Below are 16535 nucleotides of genomic sequence, written 5' to 3'. Positions count from 1 at the left end.
GTGTGTGACTCCAAATCCAGGCCTCCATTGGTTAATAAATTTGATTTCCATTGATGATTTTTGTGTGATTTTGTTGTCAGAACATTCAACTTTGTACAGAACAAAGTATTCAATGAGAATATTTCATTCATTCAGATCTAGGATGGGTTATTGGAGTGTTCCCTTCATTTTGTTGAGCAGTGTGTAAACATTATCCAACGCGTGTGACGTCATCGCATGTGCTTGACAAGCTGCTTGGATGACGCGGAAGAGCTGAGTATTATTTATACGGGTGTGTAGCTGTGGCTACCAACAGAGCTAACGCAGATGTATTTCCTCCACACCGACCCACAGGTTAGTAACGCATTTAGTCGTTTTCTTCTGGCAGTGTGTTTACACTGCCGGAGATAGGAGGCTCAGGCTCCTGTCTCCGGTAGGAGACATAACCTTTCTCGTTGAAGCTTTAGCTTTGACAGTAAACTCGAAGTCAAGTAAAAACTTGGTGAGCTGCAGCCTCCAAAGCTGAAGTCTGTGTGTTACCCACACATGAGTTACAGTTGGCACTTCTTAATAGCGTTAGCCAGGAACGGTACCCACAATGTTCGCTGGCAGGAATGGAAATAAGAAATAAGTCCAGGCGGCCTCAAAGCTTCACAGCTGGTTCTGTAGTTCGATTAAGGGGCTATTCGGTGTTCGACAATAAACGTGACCCGTGACAACGTCGTAACTCTGCGTGGTCACGGGTCAGCAGATTGGTAGTTATCAATTAAATGAATCGTTTTGTGTTTTGCTGTTAATTCTGTAACGAAATGCTTAAAAGTTTGTCCTTAATTACACAGTAATAAGTAGACTGAAACCGAGACATGCACTGTTACAGTAAAAACACTGAGGGTCTGATTATCATGCTATAAGAGCACTTTGTGGTTCTGGCCTCATCTTACAAAGAGTAATTGCTATGTTTCATTAAAGGCACCGCATAAAACGCTTAGTAATTATGCAGAAAATTAAACCCTTGATAATGTTCAGCTGCAGGCTTTCAGACCTAAGATTGTGACACAGAAGCAGAGTTTCGATTTTCACTTTAAGAACCTTAAATCTGCTATTTTATTGGCATGCATTCCCTGCAATAAATGTAGAAGTGCTTTTTTTTAAAGCAATTTTTACATAAATTCTTATCAAATCACATTTATTGTTTGATATTTTGTTGCCAAGAACCTCTAATTCCTCACAAAGTCTTATCAACACAGCTGAAGAGTGTTGCACTTTTAACTGAATCAAAGCTTCAGATCATCATGTGAAATGCTGATGTTGGCGTATTTGGGGACCAAATAATTTCTAAAAAATTCAATAGAATAGATTATAGTTCCCTATTTTTGAGGTTACCGGTTTTAAAATAACAGAATAAGGCAGTTTCAGTTTAGTTGTAGACACTGAAGAGCTTCTTTTTGAATTTTCTGCTGAACAGCCCTTCCCAGCAGTGACGGGTTGTGTAAATCACTTCATCAAATGAGGAATGTATGCAAATCATACCATGTTTATAGCAGATTGTGAATACTTAGAAAACCCAATGAGTGTGTGTTGCGGAATAAAATGCTGTAATAAACTGTAGTTTCCTCTTTAATGTGACAAAAGGGCATTTTTTAAAGCTGACATTTCATCCTAAGAGGACAGCTTTTTAATAAGCTGACAAAATATACACTGCTCAACAAAATAAAGGGAACACTCCAATAACACATCCTAGATCTGAATGAATAAAATATTCTCATTGAATACTTTGTTCTGTACAAAGTTAAATGTTCTGACAACAAAATCACACAATAATCATCAATGGAAATCAAATTTATTAACCAATGGAGGCCTGGATTTGGAGTCACACACAAAATGAAAGTGGAAAAACACACTAGAGGCTGATCCAACTTTGATGTAATGTCCTTAAAACAAGTCAAAATGAGGCTCAGTATTGTGTGTGACCTCCACGTGCCTGTATGACCTCCCTAAAACACCTGGACATGCTCCTGATGAGACGGTGGATGGTCTCCTGAGGGATCTCCTCCCAGACCTGGACTAAAGCATCCGCCAAATCCTGGACAGTCTGTGGTGCAACGTGACGTTAGTCGTTGGAGCAAGACATGATGTCCCAGATGTACTCAATCGGATTCAGGTCTGAGGAACGGGCGGGCCAGTCCATAGCTTCAATGTCTTCATCTTGCAGGAACTGCTGACAGACTCCAGCCACATGAGGTCTAGCATTGTCCTGCATTAGGAGGAACCCAGGGCCAACCGCACCAGAATATGGTCTCACAAGGGGTCTGAGGATCTCATCTCGGTACCTAATGGCAGTCAGGTTACCTCTGGTGAGCACATGGAGGGCCACCATTACTGATCCACTGCCAAACCGGTCATGCTGAAGGATGTTGCAGGCAGCAGATCTCTCTCCACGGTGTCTCCAGACTCTGTCATGTCTGTCACATGTGCTCAGTGTGAACCTGCTTTCATCTGTGAAGACCACAGGGTGCCAGTGGTGAATTTGTCAATCCTGGTGTTCTCTGGCAAATGCCAAGCGTCCTGCACGGTGTTGAGCTGTGAGCACAACCCCCATTTGTGGACGTCGGGCTCTCATACCATCCTCATGGAGTCGGTTTCTAAACGTTTGTGCAGACACATTTGTGGCCTGCTGGAGGACATTTTGCAGGGCTCTGGCAGTGCTCCTCCTGTTCCTCCTTGTACAAAGGCGGAGGTAGCGGTCCTGCTGCTGGGTTGTTGCCCTCCTACGGCCTCCTCCATGTCTCCTGGAGTACTGGCCTGTCTCCTGGTAGCGCCTCCAGGCTCTGGACACTACGCTGACAGACACAGCAAACCTTCTTGCCACAGCTGGCATTGATGTGCCATCCTGGATGAGCTGCACTACCTGAGCCACTTGTGTGGGTTGTAGAGTCCGTCTCATGCTGCCACAAGTGTGAAAGCACCACCAACATTCAAAAGTGACCAAAACATCATCCAGAAAGCATCGGTACTGAGAAGTGATCTTTGGTACCCACTTGCAGAACCACTCCTTTATTGAGTGTCTTGCTAATCGTCAAAGATTTCCCCCTGTTGTCTATTTCATTTGAACAACAAGATGTGAAATTGATTGTCAATCAGTGTTGCTTCCTAAGTGGACAGTTTGATTTCACAGAAGTTTGATTTACTTGGAGTTATGTTGTGTTGTTTAAGTGTTCCCTTTATTTTTTTGAGCAGTGTATTTTCCCGGTGTTCCCACCAGGGCTGCACAGTAACAGGAAAACAAGCATTATCATCATTGATAATCGAGTTGTCTGTTTTGTGATTTCTTGTGGTTGTTAGTCTTTCTTCCAACGCTTTCGATACGCAGCTGTCCCGGGTCCGGAGTCCCAGCCTCCGCATGTCTTCCCTCTCTCTCTGTAAATCCTACATCCGTCTGTAAATCCTACGTCTGTCTACTCTTCCTGGATTTCTCATCAGCCTTCAATACCCTCATCCCACAAACCCTTGTCTAAAAGCGCTCTTCTCTTGGACTAAGTCCCACACTGGGGAACTGGGTCCTGGACTTACTGACCAACAGACCTCAGACTGTCAGGATCCACAACACTGTTTCCTCCTCCATCACCTTAGCACTGACTCACCCCAGGGCTGCGTGTTGAGCCCCCTCCTGTTTACTCTGCTGACGTACGACTGCTTGGTGAGACATCCCAGCTGTTATATAGTGAAGTTCGTAGACGACACAGCAGTAGTGGGACAAATCATGAATAATGAGTCCAAATACAGAGAGGAGGTGGAACACCTGGTGCAGTGGTGCAGAGAAAACAACCTCCACGTTAATGTGAAGAAGACTAAGGAGGTGGTGGTGGATTAGAGAAGGGACAAGCCCCCACTTCCTCCCCTGCAGATCAGAGGAGCAGATGTGGAAGTGGTCCTCACCTGGAGTGCCAATATTTCCTTCTGGTCAGGAAGGCTCACCAGCCTCTCTACCTCTTCAGGAAACTGAGGAATGCTGGACTGGGGAGCTCAGTTCTGAGGAGCTTTTACTACTGTGCGGTGGACAGCATCCTCTGCACCTGCATCACCGTATGGCAAGACAATTGCACTGCTGAGAGAGAGGCTCTGCAGAGGATGGTAAAGACTGCACAGAGGACTGTGGAGGGTCGTCTTTCCACCACTTCGGACCTCTACACATCACGATGCAGGGGAGGGCTCTCCGCATCATGAAGTACTCCACAACATCCCGCACATAAACCATTTCAGCCCCTGCCCTCAGGCAGGTGGCTGAGGAGCATTCAGAGCGAGGCCACCAGGCTCAGAAACTGAAGCTGTCAGACTGCTGAACTCGAGCCACACTCTGTAGACTCTCTCACTACACACTGACCTGCACTAAACACTTCACCCACCGAAGGTGCAATATTTCACCCACTTAAAGGTGCAATATTCAAAATGGTAGCTTTTCAAAAATCTCCATTCCCTTAAGGTTATAGTGACTTGTTTTTTTAGCAGATTTTGATTGAATATTAGAAGCTAATAATTTTTTATGAGCTTTATGTATGATCTCTTGACTGAGTTAAAGGGTGGCTTGTCCTCTTCAGGTTTGAGGGGAGTTCCCACTTCAGGGGCAGGAGTTCAAGTATCTTGGGCTCTTGTTCACTAGTGAGTGGAGAATGGAGCGGGAGATCGAGCGACGGAATCGGTGCACCTGCTGCAGTAATAGCGACGCTGGGCTGAAGAGAGAGCTGAGCCGAAAAGCGAAGCTCTTGATTTACCGGTCGGTCTACGTTCCTACGCTCACTTATTACCATGAATTTTCGGTCATGACCGAAAGAACGAGATCCCGGATACAAGCGGCTGAAATGAGCTTCCTCCGTAGGGTGGCCGGGCACTCCCTTAGAGATAGGGTGAGGAGCTCGGCCATCCAGGAGGAGCTCGGAGTAGAGCCGCTGCTCTTTCACATCGAGAGGAGCCAGTTGAGGTGGCTCGGGCATCTATACCGGATGCCTCCTGGACGCCTTCCTCGGGAGGTGTTCCAGGCACGTCCCACCGGGAGAAGGCCCAGGGGACGGCCCAGGACACGCTGGAGGGACTATGTCTCTCGGCTGGCCTGGGAACGCCTTGGGCTCCCCCTGGAGGAGCTGGAGGAGGTGTCTGGGGAGAGGGAAGCGACCCACTGCGACTCGGTCCCGGATGAAGTGGAAGATGATAAATAGGAGTATGATACATGATCTGCAAAATACTATAAATAATACATTTGTTGGGTGATCATTGTACTTTCTGATGATAATTGTTATAGCTCTTTTTTGCAAGATGAAAATAGGATTTGTTATTGTCTTACATGCTTTTCCCCAAACTTCAATACAATAAATTAAATATGGAACAATTATCGTATTATACAATATATACAGAGCTTTATCTTTTAATAGTTATTTTACTTTATACAGCAATGCAATTGCTTTTGACATTTTTATTTTTACTTAATAGGATATTTCCATGTCAGCTTTGCATCAATGATGACACCCAAATATTTTAGATATGCATCTATTAAGAATATTAGAGCATATGCCTTCCACAGTCTTGGATAGATGTTAAGTACGCCTTTAGCAAACTCGAATAACACTTAATTTAGGTTCAAAACCCTTGAGTGACATCATATGATGATTGCTATTATTAGACCCGCACAATATATTGAGTCACAATTGTCATCACAATACCAAGGCCTGCAATAATGTTGTTGCCAAGGACTGCTTGGATGCTATAATATTTCAAGTGCTATGCAGTAAAACTCCACTGGTATGTGTTTGGCTACTTGATTTAGTGACTTTAGAGGACGTTTACTGTATTTGATGTTCGCACCATATATGGATCTTAGTGACAAGGTTTAGAAACTCTGGCAGAAGAGAAGGGACATTATGCTGATGGAAAAGAGAATAAAATTTGGGTTAATTGCAGTCAGTGTCATATCCGCAATATTGAGCAATAATATTCCATTGTCATGTTTCCTAATATCATTTAGTCCTAGTTAGCATTTAAATCACACATCATAATATGTGTTCTTTGAAGTATTGGTCATCATTCTTCTTCTGTCCTTCCAGGCAGGTGATGAGAGCTGAAGGCTTTAGCTGATTTTTAGGAGATAATGGAGGAGGACTGCAGGCCTCTGCTGAGCTCAGAGCCCACTGGTGAGAGTTACTCCCACAGAGGCTCCACTGGCTCACTGGACATCAGAACTAAAAGGTAGGTATCCTTGAAACCTGAACCTCACAAACAGACAGTAGGTTTCTCCAATATGATGTGCTGCTAACACTCTAATTGGCTAGCTATTAGTGGTGAATGCATGGATATTAATGTCTAGTTGAGAGCGTGACACAATGGAATCCAACTTAGCAATATTCCTAAGATAATAAAAGCAAGAGCGAACCAAAAACCTGACATGAAAATCAAGAGTAAAAGCTAAATCAAAAATTACACCAATAGAAGATCTAGTAGTCTATTCAAGCTGATCAAGAGAATACCCGACTTTAGGACCAAACGTGTCTAGAGGACAGATGAGGATTTAAGTTTACTTTTAATTTAATTGTAGAAAGTTCCCAGCCATACAAGTTATAATTGAGGCTAAACACATATGCAACATCTGTAACTTAAACAGCTCTTGGGGATTAAAGGAGATGTACAATTAAATATCATCTGCATAAAGGCAGTAGGGCCCCTTCTTGACCACCTTAACGTGGTGGAGGGGTTTGAGTGCTCGAATGATCCTAGAGGCCATGTTGTCTGGGGCTTAAATGCCTTTGGGTCAGGGTAGAGGTCTCTGACCGTTGTTTTGGCCTATGGGCTGAGCAGTAGTGCGGAGTACACTTTGTTCTTGGTGTCCCTGTCGGGGTTGCTGGATAGTGCCCATCTTGGAGACTCCGTCATTCTGCTGGGGGAGTTCAATGCCCACTTGGGAAATGACAGTGATACCTGGAGGGGCGTGAATGGGAGGAATGACCTCCCGATCTGAACCCGAGTGGTGCTTCATTATTGGATTTCTGTGCCAGTCATGGATTGTCCACAATGAACACCGTGTTCAAGCATAAGGGTGTTCATTAGTGCACTTGTCACCAGGACACCAGGCAGGAGGTCAATGATTGACTTTGTAGTGGTGTCTTCGGACCTTCTGGCATATATCTTGGACACTCTGGTGAGGCAAGGGGGTGAGCCGTCCATCGTTCACCACCTGGTGGTGAGTTGGATCCGCTTGAAGAGGAGGAAGCTGGACAGACTTGGCAGGCCCAAATGTATAGTGAGGGTCTGTATGTTTTCAACTCCCACCTCCGGGAGAGCTTTGACCAGATTCCAGGGGAGGTTGGAGATATAGACTCAGAGTGAACTATGTTCTTCGACTCTACTGTGAAAGCACATGTATAATTTCTTTTAACATTCAAGCCCAGTCAATTTTTTAAAAACGAATTTAAGCCCAAAGTGTTACTTCCACAGAGGCTCCACTGGCTCACTGGACATCAGAACTAAAAGGTAGATACCCTTGAAACCTGGACCTCATAGACAGTAGGTTTTTCCAATATGATGTGCTGCTAAAACTCTGAAAACACTTACTGGCTAGCTATTAGTGGTGAAATGTTCAGGTCATTTTCATACATAAAATGCACAATATTAATGACTCAAAGTGTTCAGCCCCCAGCAGGAGAAGGAGGAGAAGGTTTTTGGAGTTAGGGACCAGAGGCTCCTGGCCTAGATCCTCAGCCAGGCATTAAGTGGGCTTCAAGATGTATGGTCATCTGGTGGATAGTGAGGTGTATCTGAAATAGGACTTCACTGACAACTCTGAAAAACGCAATTCCGTCTTTCTTTTTGAATTTTTTTTTCTTCTTAAAAATAAGTTTGTTCCATTTAGTTAGGATGCCACAGAGACACTGTACAGAAAAGGCAGCTAAGTTTAACAAGTGTAGAAGGTAAAAAACAGAAATCCTCTACATAGAATGACAGCATAGAAAACTGAAGAATAATGTCAAAATAACGAGAAGTAGACTTGCATTGGACAGGACATAATCTCTCTCTCACAAATAGTACATTTAATTATTCATCTTGTTCAGGTTTAACATCAACTTTCAGCCTGTCTTCTGTAAAATAAAATAAGAAAATAAAGTTTAAATGTCCTAATTGGCCAACATCAGGCATTTAGAGTACCTTTTATGTAAAAGGCACCTAGTTTTTCAGAAAAACTTTGTTTTGAATGTTTTTTTTCTAGGTCATTGCATGATTATAAACAAACAGTGTTTTTCTTTAGGCTTGACTTCATGGTAGAAAGCAATCTCTATGACATACGTGTGAGTTTGGCACCACCTTGGCATAATTCCCCTCTCTGTTAACAGTTTGTGTGAATTTTAATCCAGTTAGGTATTTCACAGGGACCAACAAGTTGCTAGCACATTAAACATTACAAACACTCCCTTTCACAGCTCACAAACACAGTCTTTGTTTCACTGAGAGAATTGCTGCAGAACAGTCAGTCAGTCATTTTCTACCGCTTCTTCCATAGTGGGTCACAGGGAAGCTGGAGCCTATCTCCAACAGTCTATGGGCGAGAGGCGAGGTACACCCTTGTCAGGTCACCAGTCCATCACAGGGCAACACACAAACAACCATGCACACACTCATTCATACACCTAAGGGCAATTTAGAGAGACCAATTAACCTAACGGGCATGTCTTTGCACTGTGGGAGGAAGCTGGAGTACCTGGTGAGAACCCATGCATGCACGGGGAGAACATGCAAACTCCATGCAGAAAGACTCCAGGCCATCGAACCCAGGACCTTCTGGCTGCAAGGCAACAGTGCTACCAACTGCGCCACCGTGCAGTCCCCGCAGAACAGTAACACATATTATTTAGACATAACCAGGTGTTCAAGAAGCCCAGATTACTGTGATGGTGACCTTCAGGTGGTCTGCATTGTTGGCTCTGGTGTCTCTCATCTTCCTCGTGACAATAGCCCATAGATGCTCAATGGGGTTTAGGTCAGACTAGATAGCCAACACATCCAGCACCGTGATAAAAACAGGTACTAGTACTAGTAAAATGAAATCAGCATCTGAATAAAGCATGTCAGCAGAAGTAAGCAGGAAGCGCATCTAAAATGTTCTGGCTTTGGACTTGATAAAGCACACTGGACCAACACTGCAAATGGTTTATTTTTGGAGAAACATCTGTAAGTGATTTGATGTGAATTCAAAGTGGATCAATACTATTAATTGTTAGCACTCCATTATACACAAAAAAGGTTTTGGCTGAAAACAAAAACAGTTTGTATTATTTTTCTGGGTTTGGCCTAAAATGAGCTGAAAACTCTATTCATGGAGACATAATAGGTGTTTAAAGGTTTAGGTAGTTGGCATGACAACAAACTCTGGTCTTTCAAAGGTTTTATTGTTTTTTGTATTTCCTTGATAAACTCTGAAAGTAATAAGCAAATTTACCCCTGATCACAATATTTATTATAATATTTAATAATAATAATATTTATAATATTTATTATAACACATATGTTCAGCTTTTCCATTGGAGGGCCTACATTTAATTTGGGTACATCTTAAACTTCACTTAAACTTCAACATCTTAAACTACACTTAATATGGGTACATCTGTTGCTTGCTCTATAGACTTTTAGTTAGTTTGATAAATTTTCAGTTTTTATTTAAACACCGTGACTAAACTACAAGATGATACAGTGGTGGGGGAGTGGTAGCCTAGTGGTTAGAGAGCAGGGCGTTTGCGTCCTGGAGAGGCTGCAACTTTCCCGGTGCGAAAACATACTGCCACTCTAGGTCCCTGAGCAAGACCCCTTGCACCAGAATGCTCCCACTGCTCCCTAGGGGAAGCGGTCAATCCAGAAGACAAATTTTTCATTTATGTACAATGACAAATAAATGTGATTATATTCTATTATTATAGTGGAGAGTAAGCAACAGTGTCTGAAGTAACTTATCATTGGAAATTCTGTAAACCATCCATGTTTTAGTGAATTGAAAACTAAATGTTGTTGAAATGATGGGATTGTTTGGACTTGCAGGCCTTTCTATGTGGAGCCCAGGAACATTGTAAGTGATGACCTGCAGGAGAGAATCTCTGCAGAGGCTGCCATCCTTAACAGTAGAGTCCATTACTACAGCAGACTGACAGGCTCCTCTGACACAGTGCTGGTAGGTCAAATCACACTTTGTTGCTATAGCAAAGAATCTTTTAGTCTAATTATATTTCCTCTATGCTAATAAAATTTCAGGAGGAATGGAAAGTTCACCTGTAATAAAAATGGCTGTTCCATGTTTTTCTTACTGTTACCATTACATCCAAATTAATTTATTTCATACAATTAAAATCCATCCAGCCATCCATCCATTGTCTCCTGCTTATCCGGGGTCGGGTTGCGGGGGCATCAGCCAAAGCAGAGAGACCCAGGCTTCCCTCTCCCCAGCCACTTGGGCAAGCTTGTCCAGGGGAATCCCAAGGCCTTCCCTGACCAGCCGAGAAACGTAGCACTTCCAGCGTGTCCTGGGTCTTCCTCTTGGCCTCCTCCCGGTGGGACGTGCCCGGAACACCTCACCAAGGAGGTGTCTAGGAGGCATCCTAACCAGATGCCCGAGCCAGCTCAACTGGCTCCTCTCGACGTGGAGAAGCAGCGGCGAGAGGAGCCAAGGAAGTGACCAAGCTTCTCACCCTTCTTACCCTATCTCTAAGGGAGAGCCCAGACACCCTGCGGTGGAAACTCATTTCGGCCGCTTGTATCCGTGATCTCGTTCTTTCGGTCATGACCCAAAGCTCATGACCAAAGATGAGGGTAGGAACGTAAATCAACCGGTTAATCGAGAGCTTCGCTTTTTGACTCAGCTCTCTCTTCACCACAACAGACCGGTACAGCACCCGCATCACTGTTGACGCAGCACCAATCCGTCTATCGATCTCCCACTCCATTTTTCCCTCATTTGTGAAAAAGACCCCAAGATACTTGAACTCCTCCACTTGATGCAGGAACTCCTCCTCCCCCCCCCCCCGAACCGGAGGAGGCACTCTACCCTTTTCCGGCTCAAGAGCATGGCCTCAGACTTGGAGGCACGGATTCTCATCCCGGCCGCTTCACACTTGGCTGCGAATTGCTCCAGTGAGCACTGTAGATTACGAGCTGATGAAGCCAATATGACCACATCATCCGCAAAAAGCAGAAACTCAATCCTACGGCCACCAAAATGGATCCCCTCAACACCTTGGCTGCGCCTAGAAATTCTGTCCATAAAAATTATGAACAGAACCGTTGGCAAAGGGCAACCTTGGTGGAGTCCAACCATCACCGGAAACGAGTCCGACTTACTGCCAGCAATGTGGACCAAACTCTGACACCGGTCAGCATAACAATGAAAATGTTATGCTTTATTTTTTCTAAAGATATGATTGATTTTAAAATTTTAGTGTTTGTCTGTTTTCCCCCTCCAGAGTCCTCCAAACCATGTAATCCCCACAGCAGAGGAGATCTACATTTACAGTCCCCTGGGGACAGCTTTTAAGGTGCCAGACAGCGTCCAGGCTTCTAAAAATCCCAGTATTGTCACCATGTAAGCCTTAACTGCTTTAGTCAGCCTGCGTTGAATGTATAGGTCTTTTTTTCCGGGCTTTGATTATATTGTGAATATTTCCTTGCAGCTTTGCCATATGGAACACCATGATGGGTACATCCATACTCAGTATACCATGGGGTATTAAGCAGGCAATTAACTTTTTTAATTTCTTTCCTCACATTTTGTGGCTTTCAGCTAACAGGAAAGCAGTTATTGTTGAACTGGAAATACACTTTGTTGGACAAGTTCTCCTAGAAACTGAATCGACTTTTTTTATTCACTTCATGTCTTCAGGCTGGTTTCACTATGGGGATCATCATCCTTATCTTCACTGGCCTGCTAATGCTGTACTGCTGTTACATTGTCATCAAATCACCAAAGGCAATAAGTAAGTTCAACTGTTTCTCTTCTTCCTCTTTTGTCCTGTCCTCTCCCTCATGGATGCTGTAGCCTACAGCCTAGATGTTTTATTGTTTTAGTTTTTTCTAAATGTGAACAGACTTGGTGTGTACAGCTGCTTTGTCCATGTTAGGAAATAAGAGGTTATCATTTAGTAATTTAGCACATCACCGTTGTTCAGCAGTAAGCTGTGAAAAAATGAACTGAGGAGATGATTATAAGAACCTGAAGAAATTCCTGAGTGTTGTTTTAAAGTAACAGTCTAGAGGTTCTGTGAGAACTGTGGACAAAGAGCAAAACCTGTTATCTGCTGAAGATAACATTGAGATCATTAAGGATTTTAACAGAAATTCCTCAGTGAGGCAGACTTCACTTTATTCTAGAAAAATCCTTTTTTTTTTCTTCTAGAATTGTGCCGCTCGAGGTGGCAGCAGGTTGAAGTAGTTCTGTTACTTTTCATTCTGATTAATTCTTTTTAAGAACTAAAATTCTTGTTGTGGTGGATAAAAATAGATTTTTGCTTTGACACTTATCCTCTCCAGTATCGAATGCTGTGCAGCTGGAAGAATATTTGCTGATACTTTTTTGCTTTTGGAAATGTTATGATGCATCACCATGGCAATGGCAATTTTTTTTTTACAACCGGGAGCACCTGATTAATATCTCAAAAGCTCAAATACTTCAACTACAACCCCAAATCCCTCAAGAGTTGAAAGGAGGGACCTTGGATGCAGAGCAGGAGCAGAGAGGAGAGAGAAGGAGGAAGTTCAAACCATCACTTCCATCGATTATGATGGACAATGTAAGATCATTGGGAAACAAGTTGGATGAACTCCAAACTCTAAAAAGGACCCAGCCAGAGTATTGAGAATGCAGACATGGCTGCAGGACCATAGATCCCAGACTCCACTGTCTCTCTGCCTGGCTTTCTGACCATGCGAGCAGACAGAGATTTAAAGGGGAGCGGCAAACGCAAAGGAAGTGGACTAGTAGTTCTTGTCAACAAGAGATTGTATAATCCAGGACATGTTACTGTGAAGTGTCGTCTCTGCAGTCCAGATATCCAACTGTTAGGTGTACGTTTTCGCCCATATTATTTACCCACAGACTTTACCAGCGTTATTTTGGCAACAGTTTACGTTCCACCTTCAGCTGTTGCCGACACTGCATGTGATGCCATCAGCTCAGTTGTTGCTAAGCTACAGACACGAAACCCCAATGCGTTTGTTGCAATATCTTGTGATTTAATTATGCTTCACTCTCTGCTACACTTCCAACAGTTTGTTAGCAGCTCTACCAGAGAAAACAGAATGTTTGATTTGTTTATGCAAATGTCAAGGACTGATCCATCTCTAAAGCAAGACCACCTCTAGGCAAATCAGATCACAGTCTTGTTTTTCTCTGCTTGAAATATAAGCCCCTTGTTCAGAGACAACCTGTAATAAAGAGGACTGTGAGAAGATGGTCACATGAAGCTGAAGAAGCCCTGTGAGGTTGCTTTGAGGCTACAGACTGGGACACACTGTGCCAGCCACATGGAGAGGACATCAATGCCATGCCTGAATGTGTAACTGACTATATAAACTTCTGTGTTGTAACCATATCCCCACCAGAACGGTGAGGTGCTTCCCCAGTAACAAACCCTGGGTCACCAGTGACTTAAAGGACCTTCTTAACAAGAAAAAAAAAAGAGCATTTAGGGAGGGAGACGGGGAATTATTGAGGAGTATACAGAAGCAACCTACTGTCAAGAGAGCAAACAATGTGTGGTCAGGGATGAAGAAGATCAAAGGTTCCAGCAGAAGGACAATCGGACCGATGGATGTCTGGACAGTGCCAATGAACTAAACAGATTCTTCAATAGATACATTTCAGAAATGAGCTCAACATCCTTCTCTCCTTCCTTTTCACTCTGTACACTTCAGACTTCCAGTACAAGACAGACTTCTGTCATCTGCAAAAATACTTCCTGGCATGGTTTAGAAAAAAATCATCTCATCTTCAACTTGAAAAAAACAAAGGAGATGATTGTAGATTTTAAGAGGAACTGGACAATATTTCGGACAGTATTTCCATCATGGGAGAAGAAGTGGAGGTGGCGGAGGAGTATAAATACCTCGAGTGGGATGCAACTGTGAAACCGTCTACAAGAAGGGACAGAGCAGACTGTACTTCTTGAGGAAGCGTAGGACCTTCAGTGTTTCCAACAAGATGCTGCATATCTTCCATTAGTCTGTTGTGGAGAGAGTGATCTCTTCTGCCATCATCTAGTGGGGTAGCAGCATCAGAGCCAGGGACATAAAAAAGCTCAACAACCTGATAAAGAAAGCTGGCTCTGTTCTGGGGACTCCTCTGGAACCTCTGGAGATCATTGTGCAAAGAAGGATTCTTCATAAAATGAAGAACATTGTGGAGAACCCTGAATATCTTCTTCATGAGACTGTTGTACAACAATATTGTGTCTTCAGTCAGAGGCTTCTTTAGATCTGTTGTAAGACAGACCAGCTACAGGAGATCCTTCCTGCCATCAGCATCTACAATGGCTCTTTGAAGAAACTTGCATAATATAAGCTACAATATTTAATTTCCCTTTGGGATTAATAAAGTGTTTTTTAAATTAAATTATGCACTCACCGGCAACTTTATTAGGTACACTTTGCTAGTACTGAGTTGGACCCCCTTTTGCCTTCAGACCTGCCTTAATCCTTCATGGCATAGATTCAACAAGGTACTGGAGACATTGCTCAGAGAGTTTGGTCCATATTGACATGATAGCATCACACAGATGCTGCAGATTTGTCGGCTGCACATCCATGATGCGAATCTCCCGTTCCACCACATCCCAAAGGTGCTCTATTGGATTGAGATCTGGTGACTGTGGAGGCCATTTGAGTCCAGTGAACTCATTGTCATGTTCAGGAAACCAGTATGAGATGATTCATGCTTTATGACATGGTGCGTTATCCTCCTAGAAGTAACCATCAGAAGATGGGTACACTGTGGTCATAAAGGGATGAACATGGCCAGCAACAATACTCTGGTAGGCTGTGGCATTGACACAATGCTCAATTGGTACTAAGGGGACCAAAGTGTGCCAAGAAAATATCCCCCACACCATTACACCACCACCACCAGCCTGAACCGTTGATACAAGGCAGGATGGATCCATGCTTTAATGTTGTTGACGGCAAATTCTGACCCTACCATCCGAATGTCGCAGCAGAAATCAAGACTCATCAGACCAGGCAACGTTTTTCCAATCTTCTATTGTCCAATTTTGGCGAGCCTGTGCGAATTGTAGCCTCAGTTTCCTGTTCTTAGCTGACAGGAGTGGCACCCGGTGTGGTCTTCTGCTGCTGTAACCCATCTGCCTCAAGGTTCGACGTGTTCAGAGATGCTCTTCTACATGCCTTGGTTGTGTAACGAGTGGTTATTTGAGTTACTGTTGCCTTTCTATCAGCTCGAACCAGTCTGGCCATTCTCCTCTGACCTCTGGCATCAACAAGGCATTTGCGCCCACAGAACTGCCGCTCACTGGATATTTTCTTTTTTTCAGACCATTCTCAGTAAACCCTAGAGATGGTAGTGCGTGACAATCCCAGTAGATCAGCAGTCTCTGAAATACTCAGACCAGCCCGTATGGCACCAACAACCATGCCACGTTCAAAGTCACGTAAATCACCTTTCTTCCCCATTCTGATGCTCGGTTTGAACTGCAGCAGATTGTCTTGACCATGTCTACATGCCTAAATGCATTGAGTTGCTGCCATGTGATTGGCTGATTAGGAATTTGCGTTAACGAGCAGTTGGACAGGTGTACCTAATAAAGTGACCGGTGAGTGTATCATGGTGTTGTAGTGTCACAAGATCTGGATATACCAGTAATGGTTTCATTTCATGTTTCCACATGCTAATATGATTTGTGGTTGTCTTAACTTATATTATTGACAAGATCCTAGCGCTGTATGTTCCCAGTGGTATGCATAAACTAATGTTGGAATACCTTAAATGTACTATCTGTTGTGTAATAGTCTGGAAACTTTGCAGTCAATTGGTAAAACAAACTAAAGCATTATGAGTGTTATGGTTCAAGTTATTTTCTAACAACATTTACGCTAACTGAGTATTTTTCAGGTTGTTGATTTTATGCACTAGTTAATGCCAACAAAAAATGGTGGTACATTGCAGAATTTGGAGACCCCCTCTTCTCTATATATTTTGCTAGGAAATTGCCTTTTGGTGTGTCTTTCAGGAAAGGGTCTTTTTATCACTTCAGTGAGTTTCACTGAAGGTCAATGCAGCTCTCAGGTCTTTCCAATACTATATTTTCATGAAATTTCTAGGAACTCTTTATCCACTGTGTATGTAGTGCTACCACATTTTTACCTTTACCTATCACGTCTTCCATTACCTCGTGCTTTAGGGACAATGTCATCACCCTTCTAAAATATATCAGATGTTCAGCTAACATTTTGGGAATCACATTGTTTATAACAAACTGCTATTCTGTTCGGACATGCTGGTGGACACAAAGTTTTCAGATTCATTTTGATAT

The 16535-nt window shown here is 43.3% G+C and overlaps 1 protein-coding gene across 1 annotated transcript in view; it reads left to right on the top strand.

Annotated features, from left to right (window-relative positions):
* Positions 1 to 224: 224 nt before the first annotated feature.
* Positions 225 to 16535, top strand: part of slc38a9 (solute carrier family 38 member 9) — a 34484-nt gene continuing 18173 nt past the window's right edge. The window contains exons 1-6 of the mRNA XM_047373062.1: positions 225 to 333; positions 6072 to 6213; positions 10045 to 10174; positions 11460 to 11578; positions 11667 to 11730; positions 11876 to 11969. Of these exons, the coding sequence (XP_047229018.1) occupies positions 6116 to 6213; positions 10045 to 10174; positions 11460 to 11578; positions 11667 to 11730; positions 11876 to 11969 (505 nt within the window). The 5' untranslated portion in view covers positions 225 to 333; positions 6072 to 6115. The remainder of the gene's footprint in view (positions 334 to 6071; positions 6214 to 10044; positions 10175 to 11459; positions 11579 to 11666; positions 11731 to 11875; positions 11970 to 16535) is intronic.

Source organism: Girardinichthys multiradiatus, chromosome 8 (genome assembly GCF_021462225.1).
Source record: "Girardinichthys multiradiatus isolate DD_20200921_A chromosome 8, DD_fGirMul_XY1, whole genome shotgun sequence".
Taxonomy (NCBI): Eukaryota; Metazoa; Chordata; class Actinopteri; order Cyprinodontiformes; family Goodeidae; genus Girardinichthys; species Girardinichthys multiradiatus.
This window is presented reverse-complemented; position numbering and strand designations above follow the sequence as displayed.